At 42.1% G+C, this 16,721-nt stretch overlaps 2 protein-coding genes across 2 annotated transcripts; one reads left to right on the plus strand and one right to left on the minus strand.

Moving 5' to 3' along the window:
• The first annotated feature begins 155 nt into the window (after positions 1 to 155).
• Positions 156 to 9,425, plus strand: ulk3 (unc-51 like kinase 3). Its single transcript, XM_039675862.2, has 16 exons — positions 156 to 466; positions 550 to 690; positions 768 to 888; positions 969 to 1,064; positions 1,656 to 1,799; positions 2,081 to 2,163; positions 2,978 to 3,133; positions 4,026 to 4,131; positions 4,201 to 4,241; positions 4,309 to 4,411; positions 4,870 to 4,934; positions 6,093 to 6,171; positions 7,830 to 7,870; positions 8,518 to 8,565; positions 8,686 to 8,749; positions 9,262 to 9,425. The coding sequence occupies exons 1-16, from the start codon at positions 368 to 370 to the stop codon at positions 9,276 to 9,278; spliced, it is 1,404 nt and encodes a 467-aa protein (XP_039531796.2). The 5' UTR covers positions 156 to 367; the 3' UTR covers positions 9,279 to 9,425.
• Positions 9,426 to 14,582: 5,157 nt separating this feature from the next.
• LOC120481958 (growth arrest-specific protein 1) lies at positions 14,583 to 15,817 on the minus strand. Its single transcript, XM_039675866.2, has one exon. It carries the CDS (start codon positions 15,393 to 15,395, stop codon positions 14,679 to 14,681), a length of 717 nt encoding a protein of 238 aa, XP_039531800.2. The 5' UTR covers positions 15,396 to 15,817; the 3' UTR covers positions 14,583 to 14,678.
• Between the last annotated feature and the right edge of the window lie 904 nt (positions 15,818 to 16,721).

A 16,721-nucleotide genomic window follows, 5' to 3' on the forward strand; every position in this document is an offset into this window, starting at 1 on the left:
TGACATAAATGAAATAACAAGCCAATCCCTAATGAAATAACAAGCCAATTTTGACTCTTTATGTCGTTATTAAGACATAAAATTTGAAATGATGACAAAAATGAATTGTCGCAGTACCAGCTCTGGCCGGCAGGTGTCAGTGATGTGAGCGATGACGTCAATGTGCGGAAGTAAACACACCGCAGCGCTTCAGGTTCACGAAATGTATAAGATCCTCTGATCATGTATTAAATAATATATGACTATTAATAATATCAAGTTAGCAGTCCGGGGTTGAATCGTACGCTTTAATGTCTCAGATCAGGCAGCAGAAGAAAGCGCCGTGCTGCAAATATCACTGATTATTGATTATTGATGTGTGTTCGGGATGGCTGCGGGTTTCGCTCCGCCGAAGCTCAGAGACTTTATTCTCACAGAGAAACTGGGAAGCGGCACATACGCCACAGTTTATAAAGCGTTCAGAAAGGCGAGTGGTTATTGGTGATTTGATGTGTGTGTGTGTTATTGAGGATGATCTGCATGTTCTGATGGACAGTTGATTGGTTGCAGAATGACAGCAGGGAAGCGGTGGCTGTGAAGGTGGTCAGTAAGAAAAGTCTCAATAAAACCTCAATGGAAAATCTTCTGACTGAGATTGAGATCCTGAAGACGGTCCGTCATCCTCATATAGTGCAGCTCAAAGACTTCCAGGTACAGATTCCCAGCATTCAGTTCTCTGTGTGTGTTATTGTGCTGGTATATCTCTCATCCCTGTGTCTATCTGTCAGTGGGACAGTGATAACATCTATCTGATTCTGGAGTGGTGTTCGGGAGGAGATTTGTCCAGTTTTATCCGCAGTCGACGGATTCTTCCGGAAAGAGTCGCGCGCCGTTGCCTACAGCAGATTGGTACGAAACAAAATGACCTATACTGACCGATTCAGACGAGAAAACCAGAGCCAGTGATGTTGTGTGTGTGTGTGTTTCAGCATGTGCTCTTCAGTTTCTCCATGAGAAGAACATCTCTCATCTGGACCTCAAACCTCAGAACATTCTCCTGAGTGGAAACGTATTGAAGCTCGCAGGTGAAACTCGCATGTGATTTTTATTTCAGCATCTCACCAAAGCATGAATCCAGAGTAACAGTGGGAACGTAACCCGCCGCATCTGTGGAAGAGAAGCGGGCCCAGGACTGAGCCTTGAGGCACACCCGAACACATGTTTGAGACTCCTTCTGCATACACAAATCTCACTGGTTTATTATAATTAATTGCAAAATGATCGTTTGAGAATGTAAACTGATATAGAGTCACTTTCCCGTGGGAACACACTCCCTCAGCCGGCCGGAGCGGCAGAAGAGCTGCGGAGGGACTGGAAACTGTGAATAAACGAGTAAAACAAACGATTATCAGTTTAAACTAAAGCTCGGACTCCAAATCTATTTATACGGTCCATCTCAAAGCTCTTTCCCGTTCTAGATGCGTTTTGTATGTTTTTCACGACTGAAAGCAAAAAAAAAATCTTTTTCAGCAACACTTGATCCATTAATGCTAACACTTTATCTATTGTAATACTGCATTAGACCACTACACTGAGACGCTCCTATTGTTAGTTTCACTGCGTCAGCTGCTCACTTTGAATAAAAGTGTGTGTTTAATGATGACGTGTGTGTGTAGACTTTGGTTTTGCGCAGTACATGAGCCCGTGGGACGAGCAGCACGCGCTCAGAGGCTCTCCGCTCTACATGGCTCCAGAGATGGTGTGTCGCCGGCACTACGACGCTCGCGTGGATCTGTGGTCCGTCGGGGTCATTCTGTACGGTGAGTTACTGTTATTTGCTCCCCAACAGTATTCTTTCCACAAGAAATTATAATAATGAGAAATGTGATTCTTGGTCATGATCCTCATATTAGAGTGATTTCTGAAGGATCATGTGACACTGAAGACTGAAGTAATGATGATGAACATTCACAGGAATAAATTGCACGTTACTATATATTAGGGTTGCACGATATATCGGTATTGGCTGATATTAATTTTTTATGTTATCGTTATCGGCCGATATTTTCGAATTTATGTGTGTGTGTGTTTCTGAGGGCAGAAGCTTTATTTGGACGAGCTCCGTTCGCCTCGCGCTCCTTCACTGAACTGGAAGAGAAGATCCGCAGTGAGAAACCCGTCGAGGTGAGACTCATGTTTACAGATCGAGTTACAAATGAGTGACAGGTTATAGCTCCGCCCAGTGTTGTAGTCGAGACCACCTCACTCGAGTCCGAGTCGACACCAAAACCAGAGAGAGTCGAGTCCGAGTCAAGACCGAGTCCATAGAGAGTCGAGTCCGAGACGGTCGAGTCCGAGTCGAGACTGAGACCAGTGAGGGTTGATTACCTAATTTACTTTTATTTACTTAGAGAAATCCTTTTTTTTTTTTTTTACTGAATTTACTTAGAGTTTTAAAAATATGATCAGTTTAGGGTAAAAAGGCCACATAGTAGGTGGTGTTAAAAGTAATTTTATTACAATTTGTCATGCGCAGTTGCGCACTAGAAAATCACCAATCACTGGGCGTGTCAATCAATTTAAAGAAATATTTTATTAACATACATTAATAATCATGAAAAATATTTTTAATTGAACTCGAGTGGACTCGGGAATAATTCCGAGTCCTAAAAAAAAAATGTTCGAGTACGAGTCAATTCCGTGTCCAAATGCACACGAGTCCATGACAAGACCAAGACCATTAAAATATGGTCTCGAGACCGAGTCCGAGTCTCGAGTACTACAACACTGGCTCCGCCCTCATCATCAGAGACGCTACAAGAGGAACTGATTCTGATTCAGGATTATTAATACAATAATGATAATCATTTACAATAAACAACCCAATATTGCATAAACAAATGAGATTTCAGGGGAGCTCCTGTACACACCACTAGATGGCGCAGTTGTTCCAGAGATTGAGGTGACCTGCACTGTGTGTGTGTGTGTGTGTGTGTAGCTGCCGTGCGGAGCCAGAGTGTCCCGAGACTGTCGAGATCTCCTGCTCCGGCTGCTGGAGAGAGACCCGGACACACGCATCTCCTTTCACGAGTTCTTCCTTCACGCGTTCGTGGATCTGGAGCACATGCCGAGCGCCGAGAGCCTGCCGAAGGCCGTGAGTGTGTTATAACACACACACACACACACACACACACACACACACACACTGAGTAACTCACACTAGCGCTCACATGGTTATTTCAGACCTGAAGTGGCAGAAGCGCTGCTCATCGCTAGCGTCATGTTATTGAAGAGCTCACGGTCACCGTTTCCTGATTCAATTAGATATTGATTAGTGATAAACTGGTATCGACCAATTTATGTTCATTTTAATGTTATCACCCCGATAAGAAAATTTGTCCGATGTATATAGTCAACATAAAATCATAAATGAGAACATTATAATCATGTGTTTGCTCGTGGCTTTTAATGCCGAGAATTTTGCTTTTGGAATCAGGTTCTCAAAAATTATATAAAAATTTAGATTTAGGTTTATCGGGCAATATATCGGCTATCGGCTTTTAAATATACGGGTGAAACTCATTCAAACTCGTTCATTTATTTCAGTAATTCAACTTAAAAGCTGAAACTAATATATTATATAGACTCATTACATGTAAAGTGAGATATTTCAAGCCTTTATTTGTTATAATAGTGATGATTATGGATTACAGATATGAAAACCTTTTCACAATATTCTAATTTAGAATTTGGGGTTTTCATATCTGTAAGCCATAATCATCACAATTATATCAAATAAAGGCTTGAAATATCTCACTTTACATGTAATGAGTCTATATAATATATTAGTTTCAGCTTTTAAGTTGAATTACTGAAATAAATGAACTTTTGCACTAATAATAAACTTTAATTCAAATGTTTCGAGTTTCACCTGTAGGACGCATGTTTAGATGTTTTCAGGCTCTCAAATATTATATAAACATTTGGATTTAGGTTTATCGTCCAGTATATGGGTTATCGACCTTGAATGCTGTGTTGTCCTGCAGAGGGCGCTGGTGACGCAGGCGGTGCAGAAGGACCAGGACGGGCAGCGAGCGGCGGCGCTGTCTCTCTACTGCAGTGCACTCGAACACTTCGTTCCCGCCATCCACTGTAAGACTCGCACGCCTCACACAGACACACACACACACATCTCGGATCTCACGGTCTCTCTGCTTTCAGACGAACCTGACCGACTGAGGAAGGAAGCACTGAGACAGAAGGTGACTCGGAGAACCGTGAGAACCCGATGATGATGAACCGTGACTCATGTCTGCTGTGTTCTCTCAGGTGAACCAGTACGTGTCTCGAGCCGAGGAGCTCAAAGCTCTGGTCAGATCCGACTATAAAATCAGTTTTGAGGCGGCAAAATCAACCAGGAACATATTAATAGGTAACAGAACCACACCACACGGATCTAACCTGGGCTCCTACAAGTGCTTGAGTTTGACTTTTTACAATTGAAGTCCTGGAAAACAAATTCATGAGGAGCTTGAAAAGTGTCTTGAATTCTCATCTCATTTTACGCCAAATTGACACGAGATATAGAGCTATTTCGCATGATGTTAAGATTATGATAAGTCTATAATACAACTTTCATTCTTCAGGTCAATCATATATTAATGGGAAAAATCCGTTTTTTATAAGGATATAAGGACAGCGCTGGTCAATGGACTGATCTCTGTGAAGTGAAACATCAGATACCATATAGATATATATAAATAATAAAGATATTGTTTGATAAGTGCTGATTGTAGTCCTTGAAATCCAAAAAAGTGGTGCTTGAAAAGTTTTAATGTGTCAGAGCGCAGTCTGCCATCATGAACCAGTGTGATTCTGTGAACTCCTCAGAGCTGTTCCGAGATCAGCCGCGCGTGCTGAGCGCTCTGGAGGTGGCGTCCAGCGCTGTGTCCCGGGTCAGTGCCATAGCGACTCATTCATATATAATATACTGATATGTGTACTAATTAATGCTAATTTTACATTTTAAATGTCATAATGATTTGTTAACAAACTAGTATTAATTAGTTCAATGAGCTCATTGTTTATGCCTTAAAGGAGTAGTTCACTTTTCAAAAAACTTTAGCTGATGATAATTTACTCGCCCCCATGTCATCCAAGATGTCTATGTCTTTCTTTCTTCAGTCGAAAAGAAATGAAGGTTTTTGATGAAAACATTCCAGGATTTTCTCCATATAATGGACTTCAATGGGGACCAAACGGCTCAAGGTCCAAAAGAAACTTTCAGTACAAACTGCAAACTTGTTCAAAGGGCTTTAAACGACACTAGACGTTGAATAAGGGTCTTATCAAGCGAAACGATCGCTCATTTTTAAAAAAAAATAAAGTTTAAGTTTTATAAGCTCAAATGCTCGCCTTGCTCTGTTCTGTAGTGCGCGTTCGTGACTCTCCTGTTCAAACTCGTTCAACAAAATGAACAAATCTTTTAACGAAACAATTCGTTAGTTTCGTTCGCCAAATGAACCAAATGACTCGGAAAAAGATTTGTTCATTTTGGTGCGTCACAGAACAGAGCAAGGGGAGCGTTTGAGCTTATAAAACTTAAACTTTGTTATTTATTTATTAAATGAGTGATCGTTTCGCTTGATGAGACCCTTATTCATCGTCTGGAGTCGTTTAAAGCCCTTTGAACAGTTTGCACTGAAAGTGTCTTTTGGATCTTGAACCGTTTGGACCCCATTGAAGTCCATTATATGGAGAAAATCCTGGAATGTTTTCATCAAAAACCTTCATTTCTTTTCGACTGAAGAAAGAAAGACATGGACATCTTGGATGACACGGGGGCGAGTAAATTATCAGCAAAAGTTTTTTCAAAAGTGAACTACTCCTTTAAATAGTACATTGTTTAAATTAATAATTTTGCGCTAACTGATTTTGTACGTTTGTACGTAACAGACCAGTGTAAACTGTAATATGGACTTCTGTGAAAGTGCTGTGAAATGATGTGTATTGTGAAAAGCGCTATACAAATAAATTTGAATTGACGTACATGTGTCATGTGAGCTGCAGTGTTGCATGATGGGTAATGGAGTTGCGATGGGCTGTGTGTGCAGGAGGAGAGCGGAGCCGAGGACTACGACACACTTGATTTATACCAGCAGAGTTTGGGCGAACTCCTCTTGGCACTGGCAGGTAAAGTCACACACACACACACACACACCCCAGTCCAGATGTGGCGATGAGTGTGTGCCAGGACGGCGTGTGTGGTATGATCTCTGCCATCTGGATCTCATTGAGATCAGCTCTCGGTGTTATTAAATACTGAAACAAATGAAAGCTGTTATCTGTAAAGCACTGGAGGCTAGAGAATGAAGTGAGCTCCGAGAACGAGACCGAGACCCGCTGCTGATCTGGCGCGCCGCTAATTCCAGCGCTAGGCTAATCAAAACACAGACGCTCCAGGGCTCCATGTGCCAGACTCAGGCATAATAAGCCTGCTTGTGACTCAGTGTTTAAGGCCTGTGTACACCCAGGACGATAACGATATAGTTCTAATAATCGTACACGGCTATAACGATAACTATATAGAGAAACGATATCGTTGGGATCACTTTCAGACTGATTTTTGCGGCTGTTGAACGATTAAACACCGACAGCCAATCAGAATCGATTGTAATTTTACGGCTTGCGCGTTTTAAACGGCAGACGAGATTATGGAGACGTTAATCGCCGAGGTCCAGAAAAACCCGCCGGTGTTTGACAAGTCACGCCCCTTTTCAGGAAAATGGATATGGAAAATAATCGTTCATACCCTAAACTAAACTAAACAGCATTTTAGTCAAAAGACTATGATTAAAACTAAATCAAAATTTGCTGTCAAAATTAACTCCGGAATTCAACTAGATTCATCAGAACGTTCTCGAATAATGTGCGAACGAATTGGACGAATCGCACGCCAAAAAGAACAAGAGGCTATATCTCCGAAACGCTTTAACGTATTCTAACCAAACTTGGTGTGTGTTTTAACATCCATGACCTGAGGCGACCTGCACAGTTTTGGCTCGGTGCCCCCTAGTGATCAGGAGATCTGAACATTTTTGCTTAAATCTTCTGAACGGTTTGGCCTAAAATCCCTCAACTGGCCTCTTTGGATTCGAATTCGGATTTGCGAATTTTGTCTTAAAATGCGATATTTTACAAACACATCGGCATATCATAACGAAACTCCGTATGTGTCCACCTTTACAGTTCTCAAAAAGTGTCCTTTGACCCTGTAAACAAAAGTCATACATTTCCAAATATGTGAATAACTTTTGATGAAATTAGCCGATTGAAATGAAACTCGTCTTAATATATTCCATGGGTCGTGTGAGAATATGGATACCAATTTTAACATAATCGGCCAAACTTCCTGTTTTCTTTAAGAACCTGTATACTTTTTCAAACTTCTCCCTAGACTGTTCGATTTTAATGCAATTTTTTTGTTGGATTTTCACTAATTCCGAGTCAGACCTTCATCAGACAATGCCGGCAAAAAGTGATGGTGTTCGTATTGATAGAGGAAACTGTTTTGTACAAAGTTTATGGCATGCTGCCAAAACAACGGTATCTCTACAATGCTTTGTCATCCACACATCAGTTTAGTCACAGCGCCACCTGTTGGTCAGGAATGATAAACTACTAAATCACTACTAGTGGTTGTATTCATGATTTTTCAGGCATTGTGCCTAAACTCACCTTGATACGTCTTTGATTACTCACTGTTGCAGCTTTATAGGTGGTGGTTGTTGTTGTGTTGTGTAGAGAACAGCTGAAGATGAGCTTTAGTTTCTCTCTCTCTCTCTCTTTAGCTGAAGACCAGGGCCGGCGCAGAGACCTGCTCCACAGCGAGGTGAGAGGATCAGTGTTTATTCTGGACGGGTCAAACCCCATACGGCTCTCGTCAGCTCCAGACCAGCGCTCGCATGCGGCAGACACAGAGACAGAGCGCCTTTAGGCCACGCCCACACACATTTAGGCCCCACCCATATACATTAGACCACACCCATACATGCTTAGACCACGCCCACACCACATCTCCATTGACTCTGTGTTGTGTGAAGCTGCCTCCTCATCATTTATGACTTATAACAAAAAACAAAACTGTCCTCAAACACTCGTGTTTCGGGCTCGGCGGATCGTTAAACGTGTCTCTGGGTGTTTATCTTGTGTGCCGTACGTCACACGGCAGCTTTCAGACAGTGTTTTTTTTTTTATAAGTCATAAACGACGAGGAGGCAGCTTCAGAGTCAATAGAGACGGTGGGATTGCCCCTCTGGTGTGGGCGTGGCCTAAAGGTGTGTGGGCGTGGCTTCAGATTATGACGCGTCTCTATTCTCTGTCGCGCTCCCGCCATATCTGAGCTTCTTAAAGACACACGGAGACGGTCACTCTCATACGCACACTCACACACGCACACTCACACACTCTCATACGCACTCACACACCAGTTTTGATCAGTTCTGAGTTGAATATGATCTGTTCTTCATGTGTCTGCAGATTAAGAGTTTGATGAGTCGGGCTGAATACCTGAAAGAGCTGATCAAGGTAAACACACACACACACACACTGTTGAGCTGATCGAGGTAAACGCCGTCCCTCCTCGAGACTCTGTGTCGTGTGTGTGTTCAGTGTGTAAAGCTCACGTGTGTGTGTGTGTGTGTGCAGATGCGGGAAACTCAGACTGACGAGTCGCTGAAGAAAGACGCCGTGGCTGAATCCGTCAGATCCTGTAAGTACAGACAATATTCACACAGTATTCAGACTCAGACTCACTCCATCGTTCCTCTGCTCCAGTAATGCGTCTTGATTTAAAACCATCGTCCTTCCCTCGGGTATAAAATTTTTTATAATTAGATTGTTCATCAGAGGGTCCAAGACTTTTGTTGCGCTTGACCCACGAATGCACACATTTTTTTAATGGATTCGAGGAGTTTTGTGGTTGATATTTAAAAAGTAACACACCCTTCTGACCCCCTCAGGAACGAGTGAATGCTTCAGTTCACACAAAATAAAAACAATATTATACTATTATACAAAATGAAATAAAATGAGGTTTCTGGACAAAAATAAATTCAGGATAATTTTAGGGCTTCGGGTCATTTTGACCCGCGAGGGAAAGATAAGTTATGAATATAATATAGGAAGAACATCAATATTTGCTCTGAACTGATGAAAGAATCGTAACTGACCCGTGTAGAGACGCGTTCACGCATCACTGAGTCTCTGACGTCTCTCCATCAGCCTGCTGTTTACAGTGATATGGGTCCTCGCCATGGCAACCGGTGCTGCGCGTCACACGGCTTGAGGATCCCCAGCATCTGATTGGTTCCTGGCAGACGGTCAAACTGTGTGTGATCATCTGGACGAGATCTGAGAAATAAACCTTCACACTGAGAGACTCACGACTGTCGAATCACCTTTTTCCTGTTTGCTTTCTCACACACACACACACACACACACTCACACATAGACACACACACACACTCACTCACACACTCACTCACACACAAACACTCTCTCACACACTCTGAAACACACACTCTCACTCGCTCACACACACTCACTTATGTGTTTGCAGCTTACTTGCACTTAAAGAAGGGATTTTTTTATCGGTCTGCTCACTGATGTGTGTGTGTGTGTGTGTGTGTGTGAGAGTGTGTGAGTGTGTGTTTTTATTTCTAACTAGCTACAATTCCTGATGAATGTGAGATTATTTTTTACTCTTGATTTGAAAGAAAGCACTCATCTGTATTTCTCTCGCTCTCTCTCTCTCTCTCTGGATGAACATTTTCTTGCTTTATGAATTTTTGTTGGCCATAAGTTGTCATTTCCTCTCCACATTCCTCCAGTAATGTAATTCCTCCCCCTGCATTCCTCTTTCCTCTCTGGGATAAATCATCCCGCAAAACCATCAGATTCACTCACAGAACAACAACACACACACACACACACACACACACACACACTGCTTTAGTTTATATTTCAACTAGTGAGGGCTGATTTAACGAACGCCACTGATTAGCGGTTCTGATCCCGAAAATGTGCGATGAGAAGGTCAGTCGATGAGAGAATCCACTGATAAGATCTGGAGTTTCGCTCGGTTTCATTACTGACACACACACACACACACACAATGACGCTGTTGTTCATGTCCTCGATCTCTGTCTGTGATTTTAGCTCAGAGAAGTCGTGCCAACTCAACATCAGATGAACTGAGGGAGGATTGTGTGTGTGTGTGTGTGTAAAGGAGAGATCCTTCAGGATCACACACACACACAGAGAGAGAGAGAGAGAGAGTCTCCTTACATTTACGTGGCCGTCATGAATAGGACATTGTACCCACAGGACACAATGCTGGCTCTACAATCAGTGTGTGTGAGAGAGAGAGTGTGTGTGTGTGTGTGTGAAGTGGGGGTTGAAATCTGGGTCAGTCCTAAAAGCAGATAAATGAGAAAACGACCCCAGCTCAGTCTCTCACACACACACACACACACTCTCTCTCCGCTTTTGTTTATTTTGATCTGGTTCCCGGTGGTTCAGGAGGAAGAGCAGCTTTAGTCTCGTAGCTCGAGTTAGTGGAGTTTCTGCTCCATGTTTTCACAGAACCCCCGAAGCGTCCGCGCTTTACACACACACACACACACACACCACGAGTCAGCAGTGAGAGGCCACAGGTGAACAGCCGAGTTCATCAGTCACTGCACACTAATGTATATCGCAAGTTTCCTGAAATGTTTAAATATGCAAATGAGGCTTTATCTAATTAAATATGCACTAATTTGCATGCATTTCCAGAACAGAAATCACAACATTGGATAAAGTCGGATTCAGAACTCATGTTTGATTTTGTTTTCCAGAGGGGATTCTGGATATAAAAGAGAAAATACTGACGGAAAACACGTTTGTAGGAATGAAATCTTGTAAAAAGCAGATGAATGATTTATGAAGAATATAAAAGTGTGTAAAGCAGCAGAAGTGGAGATCTGTGACTCAAACTCTCCGCTTTAAACACTGAGACTGAAATCTACAGGCGCTAAGAGCGATAAAACACAGTTAAATGTGTGTGTGGATGTGTGCTGTCCACGAGTGTGAAAGAGGACGAGTGTTATGGAAGAAACATTAAAAAGTGTCTCGCTGTAATAACATGACCTGGAATATGATTTTATACCGATCTTGGAATATGATTTTATACCGATCTCAGTAATCAACAACGTGCAGATTTACATAACAACACATCGCTAGCATCACTGTAGGGTCCAATCGCGATATTAAGTCGCTTATTATTATGCATATTATTACTACGACATTGGCTAATAAAGCACATATTAATGCTTTATTCTGCATCCATGAATAAGCTGTGATCAGGTGTTTATTGAGGCGACGGGTATATTGTGTTAATCGTGAGAATCAGACCCTAAACTAAAGTGTGACACACACATCGCTGTTCTCTGGAAGTAAATATTCCCCGTTTTCCAGACTCACGTGACAGAGAAAGTGCCGTTCAGCATGAATTTTATTAAAAATTCCATAATGCATAAATAAATTCTTTTTCTGTACAAAGTTTGTGAAACTTCAATAACCTTTGAGAAGTCAAGAAACACTGAAGCAGAAACACACTCTACACAACAACACACACACATATGGAGTTTCCTCCCGACATCAGACGCTCTGATCATCTCTAACTTTCTGTGCGCGATTCCCGTACAATACAATCATCGGAGACGACATGAAAAATGCTTTTCTTACTCAGTATTTGAGTCTTGTTTCCAGTCCAAATATCTAAAACATTCATCAAGAAGTATTTATTAAGTGAGTAAAATGACAAGAAATTCTGTCTTGTTTCCTGATTAAAAACAATATAATTAACGCAAGCAAAATTATCTGCCAATAGGGTCAGAAAACAAATCGTAATTCTAATGGAAAACGAAAAAAAAACTTAATTCTAATGGAAAATAAGGGGGAAAGAATTGTAATTCTAATTGAAAACGAGAAAAAAAACCTAATTGTAATGGAACAAAACTTAATTCTAATGAAAAAAAATGAAAAAAGTCGTAATTCTAATGAAAAACAAAGGAAAAAACTAATTATAATGCAAAACAAGAAAAAATTCTTAATTCTAATGGAAAATAAGAAAAAAAAACAATTCTAAATGAAAACAAGAAAAAAATTGTAATTCAAATAGAAAACAAGAAAAAAACTTAATTCTAATTGAGAACAAGGGGGAAAGAATCGTAATTCTAATTTAAAACAAGAAAAAAAACTAAATATAATGGGGAAAAAATCTTAATTCTAATGAAAAAAAGAAAAAAGTCGTAATTCTAATGAAAAACAAAGGACAAAAACTTAATTCTAATCAAAAACAAGGGGGGGGGAAAGAATCTGAATTCTAATGCAAAACAAGATCATTTTTCTGACCCCATTGGCAGATAATTTTTCTTGTTTTAAGCAAAAACTCACTGAATATTTTTTTATCAGGAAACGAGAGAGAATATCTCATGTCATTTCTCTTATCTAATTGATTCTTGATTTAAGAATTTTTAGATATTTGAGCCGGAAACAAGACATAATACTAAGTAAGAAAAGCATTTTTTGCTGTGTAGAAGATGATTTGCATAGAGTACGTTTCTGATCTCAGAGTTTACATAAACTCATTAGACGTTACTAATAATTCATTATTATGCAAAGAAAGAACGTTTGAAATTGAAAACCACTGAAATCAAATATTAAAACTCAGTTTGAAGCTTGACGTTTTTCAGGCACTGGGTGTTGATTTCCAGCACTCATGAGGAACAGAGACGTGTAGAGATGTGCTGGTCATCTCTGAGCTTCAACATCAGAGTCCAGTACAGCTGAAGTGTGTGTGAGGCTGTTCAACATCAGAGTCCAGTACAGCTGAAGTGTGTGTGAGGCTGTTCAACATCAGAGTCCAGTACAGCTGAAGTGTGTGTGAGGCTGTTCAACATCAGAGTCCAGTACAGCTGAAGTGTGTGTGAGGCTGTTAACAGCTCCTGAAGGGCCTCTTCTCCTAAACGAAGCACTTGATCCCAGAACCGCTGCTTTAGGAGACGAGGAGGAGTAAGACGCGAGTACAATGAGAATCTGCTGGCAGCAAGAGCTCAACACACGTCTCGAGTCACTGAACACACACGTCCCGAACGTCTCGAGTCAGGCGGAGTCCACGATTGCTCAGATTCAGGCCCGATGAGTCGATCAAATACGAGCAGATGGACAGACTCGGATTCTGATTCGATCACACACATTATTGAGATGATTATCAAACATGTTTCCGTGTGCGGAACGACTTGCAAGTCCGAGGAAACGGTTCCGAAGCTTGAAGGGTTCGGGACCATTTCGTTCATTTAGTTTTAACTAATTTTGTAATTACATTTTATGAATTAAGCAGCTCGTAAACATGCTTTACCAGCAGAAGAAAAAAAAATGAAATCAAAATGCAATCATTCAAGACCTTTCACATTTTTTGGAATGAAGGCTTCTTTAAAATTTAGTCTAGAACCTAAAGTTTAATATTGAACCTTTTTTGGTTACGTTTTATATCGATGTTCCTACATGTCAACTAACTAGAGTGTCTGCTTTCACACTGCAAACAAGCCAAACTATCTGCCAATGGGGGGAGAAAAATCATCTGAATTCTAATGAAATCAAGAAAAAAAATCTAAATTCGAATGGAAAACAAGGAAAAAAAACTTGATTCAAAATGGCAAACAAGAAATAAATCTTAATTCTAATGGGATAAAAATTATCATGGAAAACAAGAAAAAAAACTTGATTCAAATGGAAAACAAGAAATAAATCTTAATTCTAATGGGATAAAAAATTATAATGGAAAACAAGAAAAAAAAAACTTGATTCAAATGGAAAACAAGAAATAAATCTTAATTCTAATGGGATAAAAAATTATAATGGAAAATAAGAAAAAAAACTTGATTCAAATGGAAAACAAGAAATAAATCTTAATTCTAATGGGATAAAAAATTATAATGGAAAACAAGAAATAAATCTTAATTCTAATGGGATAAAAAATTATAATGGAAAACAAGAAAAAAAACTTGATTCAAATGGAAAACAAGATTAAAAAAAAATATTACCCCACTGGCAAATAATTTAATCCCTTTATTTTGAATTTTTCATTTGAGAAAACAAGATACACTTTCTTAAGTCATTTTACTTTCCTAGCAGTCGAGTTCAAAATATTGCAGATCGCTTTCTCCCGCCTCCTCAGACTCGACGCTCACACGGGTCCGGTTTAAGCAACAGGAACGAGCGCGACTCTCAACGTGTTTCCTCAATATATGCAAACATGTTATGGTATTTTTATGCTTTAGAAGAGTGAAAATGCTACATATATATATATATTGCACCTTTAAAGGCAGCAGAATGTCTAAAGTTACAATCTCCAGGTCTCAGGTGTATTCCAGCCTTGAATGGTTTCATTCCATCATCCGGCCATTTAAAGAGTCTCAAACTCAGCGAGAGCGAAAATAAAAACTCAAAACTACACAATTATGATGAAAATTTTTCGACAAATGTCAGGTGTGATCTTTAGTTGTTTGGATGCCATTCCTTCCTGCAACCGCTAACCGCGCGGGCGAGGCTTGTGTGCATAGAGTTACACACTCTCCAGATGTGGAGTCGTGTGTTCACAGAGACGCCGCGAGAACGAGCAGCAACAGCGCGTGTGGAGACAGAGCCGAAACGCTGGAGCCGGACGCCACCGCGTCGCTCGCCTCGCCTCCCGGTCTCGCCTCGTAATCCTCGTCCTCGTACGCGTCGTCGTGTTCGCCGCCGGGATCTCCGATCAAACACAGTTTCGCCATGTTCTGTTTCACCACCTCACAAAATGGCCGCTCGAGGCCGTCGCACACGCAGGTGTTTAGCATCTCGCCGTCCGGCATTAGCAGAAGCTGCTCGATGGTGGAGCGGCACTGCGGCGAGCACTTCCTCCCGTTGAACAGTTGTCCGCAGTGTGAGAGATACGCCATCAGAGCCGCGTGACACGCGGGGTCGTCCTCGCACCGCCGGCGCGCTTCGGTGCAGCCCATGCTAGGGTGAGTGCGCGGGAGACAGGGGTCGATGGCTCGTTTAGCGCTCAGACACTCGTCATCCGTCTCGCAGGAGCATCTCTCCAGATCCGGCCCGGATCCGGTTTGGTTGAGGCGGATTAGCGCGCTAATACAGTGGCTAGGACACTGGCGGCGTTCCCCGCGGATGTTCCCGTCGCACGCGCTCAGGTACTGGTTATACGCTAGCTCACACTCGCGCTCCTCGTGACACCTGACTAGCGCCTGCCAGCAAACCAGCTGAGCGTCCAGAGTCGCCATCACGGCCCAGACGACGAGCGCCGCGAGGATCTTCATGACTGAGCTCAGACGTACGCGCGCATCGGAGCGGTTCTCAAGCGCAGCGCCGGGGGGACACAGGGCATCGCGCGGCTAACACTTCAGCGAGAAAACTCAGCTAATCAGTCCAATCCCTGCGACCCGAGGGCATTCCTCTCCGTCTTCATGAGAGTTTCAGCAAGAAAAGTCACTCATTTATTCAATAATGAAGCTTTTCCATCAGTCGGCGCGATCCGATGCACTCCTCTCTGAATCCTCCGTTCCCGTCGAGTTTCTGTGAGTTCGAGAGTCAGTTTCTGCGAGAACGCCTCTTAGAAAAGTCATTTAAACTCCACAATGAAGCTTTCAGTTCAGTTCAGTCCCGCGATCCGATGCGTTTCTGTGTGTCAGAATGGCAAAACTTCATTTCAGAGAGAAAAGACTCGTTTACTCCTCAACGAAGCTTTGATCCGAGGGCTCCTTCCTGCTGTAGTTCAGAGTGAGTTCTGCTGTTACGGCTTCATGCTGCATGTCTTTGTCCCTCCGACTCTTTCACGCTCGGCTGTGCATTCACACACACACACACACGACCCCTCCTCCGAAACCCTCCTCTCTCTCTTTATTATTCATTCTCTTGTTCTATTGGCTGTAAACGCGGGATTTCATCCATAGAAACGCAGTTTTTGGCAAAGCTCACCTCCTGTACGGGACAAATAAAATGTTTATAAATTTCATGAAGCTTGCGAGCTGTGTGGTCTCACGTTCTCTCTCTCTGTGTGTGAGATTACAAAACCCTGTCAGGAGAGAGAGAGAGAAACACACACACACACATTCCTCTGTTGGAAGCTCAACATCTGCAAACCACTTCTTCAATTTAAAGCGCAGAAAAACAAATCTGTTTCTCTTTAGTGCGAACCCAAGAACAAGCCCCTGTATAAGCCGAGCCGGTCCCGGTGGGTTTCTTCTTCCCCCGTTCCCTCTCGGGCAGTTTAATCGCGCCCCGGTGGAAAAGAAAAGGCCACAAAAGTGTTTTCTGGACCGTTTCACCCTCTTTGTGTGCGCCTGGCCATGCAGCAGCCCAGAGGAACGCCAATAGAGAGACTTTCCACAACAATATCTTTACTGCCCTGTCCTTTCACTGCGCACTCGAGTCCCGCCGTCCTCGGCTATTCACATGGAAAACAGCGGATTGAGGAGGAGCCGTCCCGGAGAGAGTGACGGGACAGAGGAGTCCGTCTTCAGGTGGGGGACGTTAGGGGACTCGGACGGACAGAAAACATGTTTCTGACACGTTAGGCGGAAAATCATCCTTTGGTAAATCATGTGACATTAAAAAGTCAATTATAACATAACATGTCAAAACTA

Source organism: Pimephales promelas, chromosome 10 (genome assembly GCF_988280905.1).
Source record: "Pimephales promelas chromosome 10, fPimPro1.hap1.1, whole genome shotgun sequence".
In the NCBI taxonomy this organism is placed as follows: domain Eukaryota; kingdom Metazoa; phylum Chordata; class Actinopteri; order Cypriniformes; family Leuciscidae; genus Pimephales; species Pimephales promelas.

What these genes read in the sequence shown, in the direction of transcription:
- ulk3 (XM_039675862.2), top strand. Translation starts at nt 368, where the DNA reads ATGGCTGCGGGTTTCGCTCCGCCGAAGCTCAGAGACTTTATTCTCACA. An exon ending in AAACGTATTGAAGCTCGCAG is followed by an intron (nt 1,065 to 1,655) that starts GTGAAACTCGCA and finishes GTGTGTGTGTAG; the next exon opens with ACTTTGGTTTTGCGCAGTAC. An exon ending in GAGACCTGCTCCACAGCGAG is followed by an intron (nt 7,871 to 8,517) that starts GTGAGAGGATCA and finishes ATGTGTCTGCAG; the next exon opens with ATTAAGAGTTTGATGAGTCG.
- LOC120481958 (XM_039675866.2), bottom strand. Translation starts at nt 15,395, where the DNA reads ATGAAGATCCTCGCGGCGCTCGTCGTCTGGGCCGTGATGGCGACTCTG.